This window comes from Ursus arctos, unplaced genomic scaffold (genome assembly GCF_023065955.2).
Source record: "Ursus arctos isolate Adak ecotype North America unplaced genomic scaffold, UrsArc2.0 scaffold_5, whole genome shotgun sequence".
NCBI lineage: Eukaryota > Metazoa > Chordata > Mammalia > Carnivora > Ursidae > Ursus > Ursus arctos.
Window position 1 is genome coordinate 44,941,193 of NW_026623067.1, and position 15,876 is coordinate 44,957,068.

The 15,876-nt window shown below is 38.1% G+C and overlaps 1 protein-coding gene across 1 annotated transcript in view; it reads left to right on the top strand.

Annotated features, from left to right (window-relative positions):
- The first annotated feature begins 2,066 nt into the window (after positions 1-2,066).
- Positions 2,067-15,876, top strand: part of DDX4 (DEAD-box helicase 4) — a 72,620-nt gene continuing 58,810 nt past the window's right edge. The window contains exons 1-2 of the mRNA XM_057307368.1: positions 2,067-2,164; positions 10,523-10,583. Of these exons, the coding sequence (XP_057163351.1) occupies positions 2,093-2,164; positions 10,523-10,583 (133 nt within the window). The 5' untranslated portion in view covers positions 2,067-2,092. The remainder of the gene's footprint in view (positions 2,165-10,522; positions 10,584-15,876) is intronic.

Consider the following 15,876-nt stretch of genomic DNA (forward strand, 5'->3'; position numbering starts at 1 on the left):
GCCTCCTCAAGGATATGATGTGAAAATTTGGTTTAAAAAGAGAAATTATTAAAAATGACAGGTATGTTAAAATATATTCTGGTTTGATCTTTGTTTAATATAATCTTTTAAAAACGATTCACCTTGAAAATAGTGCTAAGTAGATAAATACTGACATATTCTTGGTGGAAGAGACAGAAATAGTAATGGTGGTTCTAAAGATGAAAACTATGAAGCTGAACCCATAAAGTGCATTATCCTCAATGCTGAGTGTCAGATTATGTTGGGATTTATATTACTGAATGAAATATTCAGGCATTTCTTCAAAGATTTAGAGAACAGAAAACGATGAAAATAAAAAATGGAACTATACTTTTAAAGCAGCCCTTTGTTAGGCTTTTTGGTGGAATGGGAAAATATTGAGAAATATACTTTTTGTGAGGCAAAACTAGAAAATCTGGTGAAAGCATTAAGCATGAATGACCCTTCGTCACTCTTAGGTTTGGCTAGTATCTCTAGGGATATAAACCTGTGCACCATAATTTCAAATCTTGATGAACGACCTATTCTAGCACGATTTTCGTTTCCTTCTGCATCAGAGGGCGTCTCTTTCCCAAAGACACAGACCCTTGACTCTACACGACAGGCTTTCTTTACAACAGCAAGACAGAACCTCATCCCAGCCGTCACTGGGAGGAAAAGGAAATCTGCCCGCTCCATGGGCCTAAACTGTATGTTGAAGCAGCAGAAATCTCCGCATGTGAAGTAAGTGCCTCAGAAACGAAGAACCAAAGGGGCCAACTGCCGGGGACTGCAGTAGGAAAAAGGAAACAGAAAGCTCAAGAGGTTGTAGGGAGGGCACTACCCATCTTCCTTTTTATTTTTGGTGTTAGAAAAAGGGAGGTGGACATTTTTGGCTTGCAGTACTTGCACAGAGAAAATCTAGGTCATCTCCAGGTTGAAGAACCCACCTAAGAATCTAGAGAGAAGTGGTTCATGGCCAGCCTTGTACACACAGGATCAACGGGCCATTATGCGAACAAGATAGTGGCTCTGACCACAGACACCTCAAATGCGAGGAAGTAGGGAACGCGGGGCGGAGGTGGGGCGGGGCGACGCCGGCTGTCTGAGCACTGATTGGCTGGTGGCGCTCGTCGCCTGGTGCCATTTGTTGTTGAAGCTGCGCACCTGACGCAGTCGACTGCGTCCTGCACGTGCAGCCGTTTAAGCGGCGTCGGCGCCTGCGAGGACCCTGGGAGAGCAAGCAGCGGAGAGGTGAGTGGCCCGGCGCCTGTCTTCCTAGCGCAGGCCTCGACCTACGCCTTTGGGCTTCCAGGTAGCCAGAGTTTGGGCTAGACAAAGAGTAGATGGGGCAGGTGGGGCTTGGGGCCGTCTTATGGGGCTTTTCCTTCTCCTGCCTGTGTAGGTCTTGAAGACCGCTGGACGCCCGAAGGGCCCTAGGCCTACAGAGGAGGCGAATGAGCTTTTCTCTGCCCAGCCCCTGAGCGGCTTTTTCTCTGAACAAGAATGGCAGTAGTACCTTTTGTGTACACACGCTTCTTGAAGTAACTGGTTGTTCATTGTTGGAAGGATTTGGGACACTTAACCCAGGTCTCCTGCCCCGCCACACTTAAAGGCCTTGGCCGCAGCTCCCACCCTTCCATTAAACCACCAAAGATTTCAAACCAAGCATCTTTACAAAGATGTGCGAAGAGAGAAACTTTGAGTAGTAGTTGAAAATTTTCCCTTGCCCTTAATGTCCAGTAAGCTGTTTGGGGACACTTGGAAGGCGAGGGTAAATTCAGTGAACAGGTTTTGGGGAAAACCCTAAACATCAGTAGGGATATGGTGATTGCTAGAATGATTAAGTTGTTCAACTCATTTTTAAGGGTAAAAAGAGATGGGTAAAAGGTAAGAAACAAAACTTCCCTCTTTTTGGAAACACTTTTGGGGAAGATCAGCAGCTAATTCAGTAGTTTCAGGAGGTGTATGTGAAATTATGATAGTTTATGCTTTTAGATATATGATTCTGATCTAACAGGCCAAATGTGTGTGTGTGTTGTTGTTGTTGTTGTTTTAAGATAAAGCTAGAACTGGAAGCCTGGAAGCCACCATGGGAGATGAAGATTGGGAAGCAGAAATAATCAAACCTCATATGTCTTCCTATGTTCCTGTATTCGAGAAGGTAGTAACATTGAAAGTTTCTGGTTATTAAATGCTACAGATTTTATCAAAGTTGAAAAAATCACTGTGGTGGGAAAGTTAGAAATTACAGTCTGTTTCAGTATGCTGTGCTTATCTCCATCTGATAGTTACTAACTATCTTAGGGACAATGAGGAAGAGGCACTCTAAGCCTCAAATGAAATGAAATAGGTAATTTGATAATTAACTAAAATAAATATGACATTATTAACAATTTAAATGCCAGTGATTTAGGACTTACTGTGGGTGGAAGCACGGTGGTACAAATGTGATTGAATATGTCTGAGAGACACTTGTGTTGAAAATTGAAAAATACAATTTGGTGTTGGGTGATACTTTGAATTTTGAAGATTAGTTTCATATACCTTCTCTAAAGATAAATATGTTAGGCTGATTGAGATGGTATCAGCACGTTGCTTTTCAAATATGCAGATCTTCAGAACTTTTTCCTTAGTGGCTTTTGAAGAGTTACATTGTAATTCACAAGAAGAGGCCATGGAGTAGGTTTTTGGTTTCAGTTCTGACTTGAAAATTGGCTTTAAGTCTATTTTAGAAGTTTATATATATATGACATATATATATATATATTATGTATTTTATATATATATTTATTTAGAAGTTAAAAGTTAAAAATATTGTAAGGGATTGTTTTTGCATAAGTGAAGTCTACTTGAAAATGTCTCCAAAAGTTGATTTTCTTTTCTTTCTTTTAGAATTTCTAGTTTGCATTTATGCATTATATTGATCAATTTTGATGAACACTTTATTTCAAGTGATGTCTTAGTGGAACTTCTTATATCACACAAAAATATAAAATACATAATCCTTTATTTGTTTTAAATGTATTTGATCTGGGGGCGCCTGGGTGGCACAGCGGTTAAGCTCCTGCCTTCGGCTCAGGGCGTGATCCCGGTGTTATGGGATCGAGCCCCATATCAGGCTCCTCCACTATGAGCCTGCTTCTTCCTCTCCCACTCCCCCTGCTTGTGTTCCCTCTCTTGCTGGCTGTCTCTATCTCTGTCAAATAAATAAATAAAATCTTTAAAAATAAATAAATGTATTTGATCTGTATGTAAAGTTTATTTCAAAATACCCAAGATAATAATCTGAATTGATCATGTTTCTTTTTTTTTTTGAATTTACTTTAGAAATAACATCTTTTGTGTGTTACTTTTTTTATAGTCCTCTGCCTATCATGAAAATTCTATTACAGCATTGGGAAAAGAGGAGAAAAATCACTTAACAGTATTACTTATTAGCACAAACACTCTTATAAATTTTTAGTAAATTTTCTTCTTTTTTCCCCCCAGTGATAGTACATAATAGTACTTTTGATTCCAGCTTTTTCACTCTTCAGCACTATTCCATATTACTACTAATTTCCTAGAAGTAATTTCTTATGGTTGCATAATATTTCATGGAATGGAGCTACCATAATATAACCGATTTTCTGTTGGTGGGAATCTAAGATGTTAGCTTTTCACTGTAATGTCATGAATATCTACAGCTTATTTTTTGCTTTAATTTGGGGGTTTTGTTTTCAAAAATGGAATTACTTGGTCAAAAGGTGTTTTATGGTTCTTTTTACCCCTGGTTCCCAGTAGATTTATTATATTACAAAGTTTAATTCACAGATAAAGACTTTTTCACGTGAACTTTAGTCACCTAATTTTTATTTCTTCTTAGTCTGAGATTTTTGTCTTCATTAAGTATTCTTCAAGTACTACACTAGACTAGAGCATATTGTGCATGTTTATTGCATAGGATGTCTGAAATTGCTAATGGTTGACTGTCAGAGCTTTCAGTATACCTTTCCTGAAATATTTTTGCTATTTAGTAACCTACCTTGTTTGTTAATATTAGGAATACTAAATTGGATGTGAATGCTAATTTTACCTTATGATTCTGAATACATTTGTGTGGGGCCAATTTGTAAATTTTTTGCATTGTCTGCAAACTAAATTCTTGGTGCTGGTTGTGCAATTAGTTATCTGGCCTAGTTGACTTGAAGGAACATGGTGCAATCAGTGGCTTTGTTTGCCTTGGTTGGAAAAAAAGTGCAAAAAGTGAGGATGAATACATGATATGCATGTGTGGGAGAGATCTGAGGTCTTTTATTCAGTCTAGTTTCATTTAAAGGTACCATTTTGATTGGCTGTTCTGAATTTCTGGTTTAAGAGACAGCTGGGCTTTTGTTTTTTAAAATTTGTCTTGGCTCTGCAACTGTCTTGGATTGATGTCTTAAACAATATCTGATCAGCCTTTTTTGACTACTTTTCAGGATCTTTTTTTGGAGATTTAATATTTACCTATGCTTATATAATTTTGAACTAATAGGCCACTGTTTTGATAGCTGTCAGAACTTCCCAAATACAGATTTTGAAGTTGGCGTATCACCTAGGTATGGAACAGTGAAAGATGCAAGGTTAAGAAAAATTTGATAATCGAGTAATGATGTAGTCCATACATCTCAGTTTTTAGACAGTTACACATTGCATGTAAGCTTGTTGGGATGAGTGTTGGAGTGGATGAGTATGGTGAATAACAAGGTACTGGATTTGCTTACTAGCTGTGTAATGAATGCTTCTTGTTAGATGACCATGGGAGTAAGTCTTCACAGTGATTGCTTCTGTCTCACCTATCTGCCTTTTTGGTGGCACATTTCAGAAGACAAATATTCTTGTGATTAAAACAAACATAGCTTGAGATAATTGGTCCATCCACAATTACAATTTTTTTTTTTTTAAGTAGGCTCCATCCATGCTCAGTGTGGAGCTCAGTGGAGGGCTTGAACTCAGGACCCTGAGATCAAGACCTGAGCTGATATCAAGAATCAAACACTTAACAGACTGAGTCACTCAGGTGCCCCCACAATTATAATTTTATTAAGTAGCAAGGTTTATAATAATTGTCTAGATAAGAATATAAAGTTCAGGACTTCTCTGTTCACGTTTATACTGTGGTTCTGAAGTATTAGGGAAAAATGTGGCCCTTGGAAATGATTGAGTTGGCAGAACTAAGGAAGCTGAAATGTTGGAGCCGGAGGAAGACTATGAGCAGTTTCTGCTTATAATCATCACTGAGATGTGGGAGGATATAGTGTGTCCTATTAGAAAGCAGGGAAATTCTTGTTTCTTGCTCAGTATGTGCGCCTTGTGGAAGACAGTCAAAATGGTCATCCAAATAAAAGTCCAAGTGGCAAGCTTGGAGGAAAGATCTCTGACTAATCTTTAAAATATAAATAATGGAGTTGAGGATAGAGTGATAGAAAGGTATGAGAAGGCTGAGGGAGAAGGTTAAAGAAATTGCAATATGGCAGAGATGTTGGTGGAGTAGGTCTGGAAGATAGGGAAAACGAAATCCTTTTGAACGTCAACAGCTTATAGCCAATGGGTTCTAGTCAACTGATAGAGATTGCCTGATTCCAGAGAGAAGGTGAAACTAGAGAGCCTTTTGTTTTCCGTTTTTCTCTGTCTATACTATGTCCTCATTTGCTCTAGGTTTCTCTCAGTATGGAGTAGATGATTTCACTGTGAGTTTCGATTGTTAAATGTTTTTATTTGGGGAGATAACTTTTATTTGGAAAATGCTCTCACATACAGAAATTCAAGCCTAGATTGTGAGCTCTTGCAGCAGTCACATTTATTCCTGGCTTTGGTAGTTATTTCTAAATTTTGAGGTTCTTTGTTCTTTCTTGTGTGACGTGCTGACTCTCTTGAACTTTGGGTATGTGTGTGATATGTGAAACTCAGGAGTTGGAGTTCTTCAGCTCTGGAAGTGCTGAAATAGCTGCAGTAATTTTAGAAGATGTCTTCATGTAGCAATTGCTGAAAAAGGGGAAAAAAGATGATTTCAACTGGGGTTGTGTATGGGGCTGACCTAGCTAGGACTGATCAATCAGAAGAAGGGATAGAGGATAATATTGTCTGTATTTTGGGACTTTAATTTCTGTGTCAGACCAAAGAAGGAGACATGCTTTGTTTGAAATTAAAAATTTTAAAATTTTATGCAACACACTGACATAACTTGTCAGTTTATTTGGACTACCTATCTGAGCTTTATTTTACATGGAACTTAGAATACAAAATGAGATCTTGGTATTCTGTATAAATTGATATAATACTTCTATGCATTTCAGGGGATTTGGGGTATAAAATGAAAGAGATATTTGCTAAGGACTTTAAGTGTCTGGGGAAAGAAAACATGGAACTATCTGCATTGGACCCCACATTGCGAGCCCTGAAGATGCCTCTTCCCTATCCAAACTGTCCAGCTATAAGTTCATTTGGATAGCAGACCTGACTAGTTTTTGACATCATAACTTTACCACATTAAAAAACAAACAAAACAAAACCTTACGATATTGATGGAAGTATTCATTGGCTTAAAAACACAAAAGACCTAAAAAAAAAAAAAGTGTGATATTCCAAAATTGAAAATACTGAGTATATACAAGGTCAAAAGAAATGTGTTCACCAAAATGCAAATAGATTATTTGCAGCTGCGTATGAGAACCCTTATGTGTAAAACATTTTGAAAATTCTAAATTGGCTTATTTGAATCATCCAATGAATTTTTTTGAAGATTTATTTTTATTTTTATTTATTTGACAGAGAGACAGCCAGCGAGAGAAGGAACACAGGCAGGGGGAGTGGGAGAGGAAGAAGCAGGCTCCCAGCGGAGGACCCTGATGTGGGGCTTGATCCCAGGACTCTGGGATCACGCCCTGAGCCGAAGGCAGACGCTTAACGACTGAGCCACCCAGGCGCCCCCATCCAATGAATTTTTATTGAGCCCTATTAGGTACTGGGGATAGTGGTGAACATGATAGATAAAGTGCATAACAAGGTATTAGTTTCCCAAGGCCAGAAATTAGAAATCTTGGTGTCACCAAGGCTGTATTCCTTGTAGGCTCTAGGAGAGAATCCGTGCCTCCTCCAGCATTCTGGTAGCTATTGGCATTTTCTGGCTTGTGGCTACATCTCTCTCTGCTGTCTTCCCGTGGTTGCCTGTGTGTGTCTCTCTTAACTCTTTTTGCCTTCATAAGGACATTGGTGGTGACATTTAGAGCCTACACAGGTGATCCAGAGTAATCTCCTCATTTCAGAATCCTTAATTTAATTACATTTGCGACAACTCTTTTTCCAAATAAGATAACATTTACAGATTTCAGGGTTTGGTACTTAATGTCTGTGGTTGGCCACATTTTGGCCCACTACGGATAGTATGGCTAAAGTACAGTGAGATAAGACAAGAGTGGTAGAAAATGAACTCAGAGAGGAAAAGGGAAGAGGAAAGGGAGAGGACACTGACGGTAATTGTGGACTTAATAGTTAATAGGACTGGAGTGACTGGATATAGGAAGTGAAAGAGTAATCAAGGATGATGGCTAGGTTTTTAAATTTTATTTATTTATTTTATGGAAGTATACTTGAAACACAATGTTACATTAGTTTCAGGTGAGGGAGAAGGAGAAGCAGGCTCTCTGCTGAGTAGGGAGCCTGATGCGGGGCTCGATCCCAGGACCCTGGGATCATGACCGAAGCCGAAGGCAGTTGCTTAACTGACTGAATCTACCCAGGCGTCCCAGAATTTCACTTTAAAAAGGAAAAACTGGATCACTCTTGTTAATTCTTCTATTTATTTAAAATTTTTTTTAAACATGCTATGTCTTGCATTCTGGCTTTCCAGTCCATCACAGTCAGGTTCTTAAAAACCCATTTATCTCATGGGATATTTGTGTTAATGTTTATGGTAATCATAAATTGGAACTTTTTATTGTAGTAGTTACTAAAAACCCAAGGCATTTCAACGATGGTGTTCTGTCTGTCCTTAATAACTCAGAAAATAATTGGATGACTCTTGAGCTTTATAAAAGTAGTTTTTTAAGTCATTACTAAATAACTTTTGTGAAAGAAATTTTAGAAAGTAAGTATGACTAGTGCACTATCTCAAGATTTGGTTTAATTTATAGGAACTCATTTGAAGGAATGTTGTGACTATTCTAATGTAGTCAGTTAATTAAGATATCATTTGTAAGTTTTAGGTCACCTTTCATTTTTATTTTATTTTATTTTATTTTTTAAAAGATTTTATTTATTTATTTGACAGAGAGAAAGACAGCCAGCGAGAGAGGGAACACAAGCAGGGGGGGAGTGGGAGAAGAAGAAGCAGGCTCCCAGCAGAGGAGCCCGATGGGGGGCTCGATCCCATAACGCCGGGATCACGCCCTGAGCTGAAGGCAGACGTTTAACGACTGACCCACCCAGGCGCCCCCACCTTTAATTTTTAAATTATTATATTCTGCCTTTCATGTGCAAGAACTTGAGAGTTCTGTAAGTTTTGTCCTAACTAGAGGAAGCTTATGTGAGGGAAAATTAAGGAGTTAGTTAATGATAAGGACACCCTAGATGTTCCAAGTGAGAAGAAATTACTCAAGTTGTTGTTAACGCAGAGATACACTGAAAAATGTTGAAAGATTCCCAGATTAATTTGACATTTAGCTGTTGATTTAATAACAAAATTTGAATTTTCTGAGCCCAACAGAAATGCAAATATACCACTACAAATCTAATACATATGCATTGATAGTGAATACATTTTTTGGAGACTAAGATAGGGAAAATGGGACAGCCAGTATTTGAGAGCATCAACAGTAGTCTTCAACTGTGCTGTGACAAGTTTGATTAAAATTAACTGTGAATATTCTGTGGCTGACATGAACCACTTCTTTGTATTTATATTGTATTTGCAATGTACATATATAGGTATATTGTTTTTAGTGCATCAGTGATGTTTTCTTTATTTTAGAGTGAACCATGAACACATTAATTTGTTTCTCTTTATATAAACACAAGGGAAGTTTTTTTTATTTTTATTTTTACTTTTTTATTTTTTATTTTTATTTTTTTATTTTTGATGTAAAGTTCGATGATTCATTAGTTGTGTATAACACCCAGTGCACCATGCAATACATGCCCTCCTTACTACCCATCACCAGCCTATCCCATTCCCCCACCCCCTTCCCCTCTGATGTCCTCAGTTGACTGAGGGAAGTTTTTTTAAAAAACATTTTATTTATTTGAGACAGCACGTGCACGGGAAGACAAGTCGGGGGGGGGGGGCAAAAGGAGAGGGAGAAGCAGACTCCCTTCCAAGTGGGGAGCACAATGCGGAGCTTGATCCCAGGACCTTGAGACAGTGACCTGAGCCAAAGGCAGACACTTAACCAACTGAGCCCCCCAGGTGCCCCAACACAATTGAAGTGTTTTTTGTTTTTGTTTTAAAGATTTTATTTATTTATTTGAGAGAAAGAGAGAGACAGATAGTGACAGAGGTAGCGAGAGAGAGCACAAGCGGGGAGGAGAGGGAGAAGCAGGCTCCTGCTGAACAGGGACCCCGATGTGGGGTTTGATCCTATGACCCTGGGATCATGACCTGAGCCAAAGGCAGATGCCTAACCAACTGAGCCACCCAGGCCCCCCACAGTTGAAGTTTTAACAATAAAATCCTGTAGTACTTTGCTTTAGAAACTGTTACCTATTAGTCTCCTTCTGTGCTCTACTTTATTCTGCACAGTATTGTTGAGTATACTGTAGAATACTGAACTTTTAAAAACATATATTGGCAGGCATTGATTTATTCATGTGTTACTTTGGTCAGATTTTATTTATATAATAATACTTAATGATACTTTTCAAGTATATGAGTGGGTAAACTTTTAAGTCAGATGACAGCAGAATCTTCCCATAAAGGGGTAGATTGTAAATATTTTAGACTTTGCAGGCCTAATGATCTCCGTTGCAACTTGGCTATTGTGGTGGGAAAGCAGCCATAAGACATACCTAGATGAATGAGGGTGGCTATGTTCCAACAAAACTTCATGAGAACCGGTGGCCCACCAGATTTGGCTCATGGCTGTAGTTTGCTAGTCGCTGTTTTAAGTGATATGTTAATATGCCATGCATTCGGGGCACCTGGGTGGCTCAGATGCTTAAGCATCTGCCTTCCACTCAGGTCAAGATCCCAGGGTCCTGAGATCAGGCAGCATCCTGCTCAGAGGGAAGCCTGCTTCTCCCTCTGCCTGCTGCTCCCCCTGCTTGTGTTCCCTCTCTTGCTGCAAACAAAGAAATAAAATCTTAAAAAAAAATATGCTGTGCATTCCGTGTTAAAGTGAAGAGGTTTTGGAATAATTTAATAAAGTAGTGAGTGATCCAGAAATCTTGTAGTCTGCTTTGTTTTGTTTGGAACAGAGCCCGGTTATTAAAATTTTCTAGCATTTTTGATGACACATTTTTTTTTTTTCAAAATAGAAAATGAGTCTTTTCTTCCCTCTTACAGGAAAGGTATTCTTCTGGAGCAAATGGAGACACTTTTAACAGGACTCCACCTTCATCATCAGGTATGTGTTAAGGCAAAACTATGGAACCCTTTTTAGGTTAAGGGCTTTATCTAGTGAATGAAGAGCAGATTAGTAGACATCTTGTAAAGTGTGTTTGTTAAATTTCTGTGAGAATTTATTGTTAGAATGTTTTAAGATGAGGGCCACTTCTAGCTAGAGGAAGGGAGAGAAGAGAGAGTGTAGTGCAATAGACGATTATTTTATTTCGTGGCTGTCCTGTAGAACCTTTGCCCAACCTGGAAGTTGCATATTTGGCTTTCAGACTGCTAGAGAATTGTCAGGATTCTTAATATAAGGGAGTAGAAGATGGGACTACTAGGGTGTTTTTTTTCTTTCTTTTTTCTCTTTCTTTCTTTCTTTCTTTCTTTCTTTCTTTCTTTCTTTCTTTCCTTTTTTTAAAAACAATGTAAATATTAAACAACACACTACTTACAAGCAATAGGCCGAATAAGAAATCAAACAGCAAATCAAAGGATGTCTCAAAACAAAATAAAAAGAAAACACAATATTCCAAAACCTATGGGATGGATGCAGCAAAAGCAGATGTTAGAGTGAAATATATGCTATAAATGCTTGTATTAAGAAAAAAAGTTCAGGGCACCTGGTTGGCTCAGTCAGTTATGCATCAGACGCTTGGTTTTGGCTCAGCTCACGATCTCAGGGTCGTAAGATTGAGCCCCTCTGAGCATGAAGCCTGCTTGAGACCCCCCACACCCCCGCCCCCAGCTCTCATGCATGTGTTGTCTACCGCAAAATACTACATCAGAAACTAATGATATACTATATGTTGGCTAATTGAATTTAAATTAAAAAATAAATAAAATAAAAGGGGATCATATTCATAGTCATGATAAACCCTCAAAAAATGAATAAAATCCAAAAAAAGGATAAATTCTATAAAAGAGATAAACACTAAATAATCAAATAATGTGTACTCTAGGTTTTTATATCCTATTCTGTTCTTTCCAGGCTGTCTTCCTTCCTTCTTAAACTCAACTCAAACTGTAACACTTTAGTGCCTGAATTGTCATATCTAAGCCTCTGCCAGACATCATTTCAACTACTCAGAATCTTAAAACTTTTAAAAAACTTGTTCTGAATTCAGTAACTTTGATGTAAAATTGGCTGAGCTGTAACACCCATCATGGGCACCAGACCAATTACTCTCCTTTCCCTTGTCCACCCCTGCCACGCCTGGGCACCCTTGGCCCAGGCTGGGCCCGCTGATGAGTAGGCCTGGTCCACATTTGGTTTGTTGAGGAGTGCGGTCACATATCTTACACTTGGGGCCTAGTGTGACCCCTAGACTCCTCTCCACCCATTCTCTGCCCCCCACGAGGATCCCAGATGGGTGTCCACTAGGCTGGAGCCCCAAAGATCCACCTTGAACCCCGAATTTGGGTGTCTGCATGGGGAGCCTTTCTTACTGGAGCCAGGTCAGCCATGGCCCTTTGCAGTCCCACCTGGCCCTGGCCTAGTCTGTGTTTTTATATGGGTGGTTTCCTTTAAAAGTCTGGTGATACTTGTGTGCCTTTTTGTATTTAAGAGTGGAACATTAAAAATGCCGATGAGAAATCAACTTTATGTGCATGGACTCAGCTTGTTGACTGATTGGCTCTACTATGGATTGTTTGGGCCAGGGCCAGGCTGTTTTGTTGGGCACAGCAGGTTCTCTAAAGAGGAATCAGCTAGCCTTTGTCTAGAGGATTTAAGTTTTTTAAACTATGTTTTCTGTGTCATTTTGCTGTTAAGTCCTTCCCTCTTCCTTCATTGTATTGCACAGACCTTATGCTGCCTTTGCTGATTTTTTCATTACTCATTTTTGAATATTTGAATTATTCCTAGACCAGCTATTTAAGTAAGGGAGTGTCCGGGGTTTCTTACCGTTTTATCCCCCAAAGGAACTATTCTTTTTTATATGTGTGTTTTAACACATTTCGTGTGCCTGTTTTTTCTGTGCATATATTTTTAACTTAGAAAAATGTTATAGAGCTAAAGATCTCATTCTTTTCCACCCCACAGCTATGTTTAAGATCGCTTTATATGTGATAATCGATGTCATTATTTCTTACTACTGCAAGGTATTTCATACACTTTATCATCAAGTTTAATTTACCCCCTATTCCCATGATGAACACTGAAAAGACCTCCTATTACCCTCTGCCACCACAAGGATGAACATTTCTATGCTATTCACTTATTAGGCCGAAGTGAGAAGGTCTTTTGGGAATGGACTCAAGAAAGGAATTATAGGTTCGTGGGTGTATGTGTACTTAATCTGACTAAATATTTAACAATTGTTCTCTGGAATAACTATACTAGTCTAACTGAAATTATTGATAATTGCAGTTATTGATAATTGAAATTATTGAGTCTTTTAATTTTAGCCATTCTTTTGGGTGTAAAGCAAAATATCATTTTTAAAATGCATTCATCTGATTATTAAGAGGCTAACTGTCTCTTTATGTGCTTCTTATTGTTTTCGGTTTCTACTTCTGTAAGTTGCCTCTTCATATTTTAGTCCATTTTTATATTATGCATGTTCTGTTTCTCTCGTTGATTGGCAGGCACTTCTCCTATATTTTAGATTTTATGCTCTTCTGATAGTGAATATCTCCTTCCGTTCTATATCTGTGTTCTTTGTCCATGATGTGCCTTATTGATCAAAAATTTTGTTCTGAAGTGCTTAAATGAATATTTTTCTGATTTGCTTTCTGATTTGCTTTTGTAGTTTTAATTAAGAAACTCTTCCTCAACCTCTATGTCAGAAGTAACCACCTATGTTATAGAGTTTTACTTTTCACATTTAGCTTTTAATCATCTGAATCTCTCTCTTTTTTTAAAAAAACATGGTAACCGTAATTATTTGAGTGCCAAATTAGAACCTCATACATGCAATGTGAGTGTACATCCAGGTTTCACAAAAAAGAATTATTGACCTTTGGGTTTTTCTGGTCACCCCAGGTCATGAGTCTTTAGCATTTACAGTGAAGTTTTTTTTTTTTTTTAATTGTGGTAAAATAAACAAAACATAAAATTTACCATTTTTTTTTTTAAAGATTTTATTTATTTATTCAACAGAGATAGAGACAGCCAGCGAGAGAGGGAACACAAGCAGGGGGAGTGGGAGAGGAAGAAGCAGGCTCATAGCAGAAGAGCCTGATGTGGGGCTCGATCCCAGATCGCCGGGATCACGCCCTGAGCCGAAGGCAGACGCTTAACCGCTGTGCCACCCAGGCGCCCCTAAAATTTACCATTTTAACCATTTTTTTAAATTTAAAATTTTTAATAAGACTTCCTTTTTTTTAGAGCAGTTTTAGGCTCATAGCAAAATTGAGGGGAAGACAGAGATTTCCCATATGTACCTGTCTCACACCTGCATAGCTTCCCTCATTATCAGCATCCCCAGCCGGAGTGGTACATTTGTTACAATTGATAAACCTACAGTGACACATTATAATCATCCAAAGTCCATAGTTAGGGCTCACTTTTGGTGTTGCATGTTCTGTGGGTTTGTATGAATGTATCCATCATTATGGTACCAAAAAGAGAATTTTCACTGCCCTAAAAATCCTCTGTGCTCTGCCTATTCATCTCTCTTCCTCCTCTTTCTCCTAGCAACCAATAATGTTTTTACTGTCTGTATTGTTTTACCTTTTCTAGAATGTCATACAGTTGGAATCATATAGTATGTAGGCTTTTCAAATTGGGTTCTTTCACTTAGTAATATGCATTTAAGTTTCCTCCATGTCTTTCCATGGCTTGATAGCTCACTTGTTTTTTGTTTTTGTTTCTGTTTTGTTTTTTTAAGCAATGAATAGTATGCTGTTGTCTAGATATAACACAGTTTTTAATTCATTCACCTACTGATAGACATCTTGGTTGTGTCCAGGTTTTTGTGATTAGAAATAAAGCTGCTAGAAACACATCTGTGTGCAGGTTTTTGTGTGAATATAAGTTTTCAATTCCTTTGGGTAAATGCCAAGGAGCATACTTGCTGGATGAAATGGTACGAGTATGTTTACTTTGGTAAGAAACTGCCAAACTGCCTTGCAAAATATCCATACCATTTTACATTCTCATCAGAAATAAGTAAGAATTTCTGTTGCTATACAGTCTTGCTAGTATTTGGTATTGTCAAGTGTTAGGTTTTGGCCATTCAGAAAGGTATGTAGTGGTACCTTATTGTTTTAATTTACATTTCTCTGATGTATGTGTTAAAGCCTTGGACCCATTTTTTAATTAAGTTTGTTTTCTTATTGTTGAGTTTTAAGAATTTCTTGTGTGTTTTGGTTAATAGTCTTTTATCAGATGTGTCTTATGCAAATATTTTCTCCCAGTGTGTTGCTTGTTTTCTCATTCTCTTAACATTGCCTATTGCAAAGCAGATTTTTTTTTTTTCAAGATTCTATTTATTTATTTATTTGACAGAGAGAGAGAGAGCGAGCGCGAGCACATGCAAGAGCAGTGGGAGGAGCAGAGGGAGAGGGACAAGTGGACTCCATGCTGAAAATGGAGCCTGATGTTGGGCTGGATCCCAGGACCCTGAGAAAATGACCTGAGCCCAAATCAAGAGTCAGTTGCTTAACTGACTGAGCCACCCATGCGCTCCCCCCACTTTTTTTTTTTTTTTTAAAGATTTGAGCAGAGCAGTTTTTAACTTTAGTGAAGTTTAGCTTATCAATTATTTCTTTAATAGGTCGTGCTTTTGTTTGTATCTACAAAGTCATCTCCATACCCAGGGCCATCTAGGTTTTCTCTTATGTTATCTTCCAGGAGTTTTATAGTTTTGCATGTACATTTAGATCTGTAATCCATTGAGTTAATTTTTGTGAAGGGTATAAGGTTGGTTCTAGGTTCCCCCCCCATGTGGATATTTAGTTCTAGCAATATTCGTTGAAAAGACTGTGTTTGCTCCATTGTACTGCTACTTTGCTACTTTGTCAAAGATCAGTTGACCATATTTATATGGGTGTTTCTTGGTTCTCTAATCTGTTGCATTGATTTGTTTATTCTTTTGCTAATAATACACTGTCTTGATCACTATAGCTTTATAGTAAGTATTGAAGTTGTGTGGTGTCAGTCATGCAACTTTGTTCTTCTCCTTCAATATTATGTTGGCTGGGTATAGAATATAAACTCTCCACATAAGCTTTAGAATCAGTTGATCAATAGCCACAAAATAACTTGCTAGGATTTCGATTGGGTTAACATTGAATCTAGAGATCAACTGGGGAAGAATCGACATCTTGACAATAAAGAATTTTCCTATCTATGAATGTGAAATATCTTT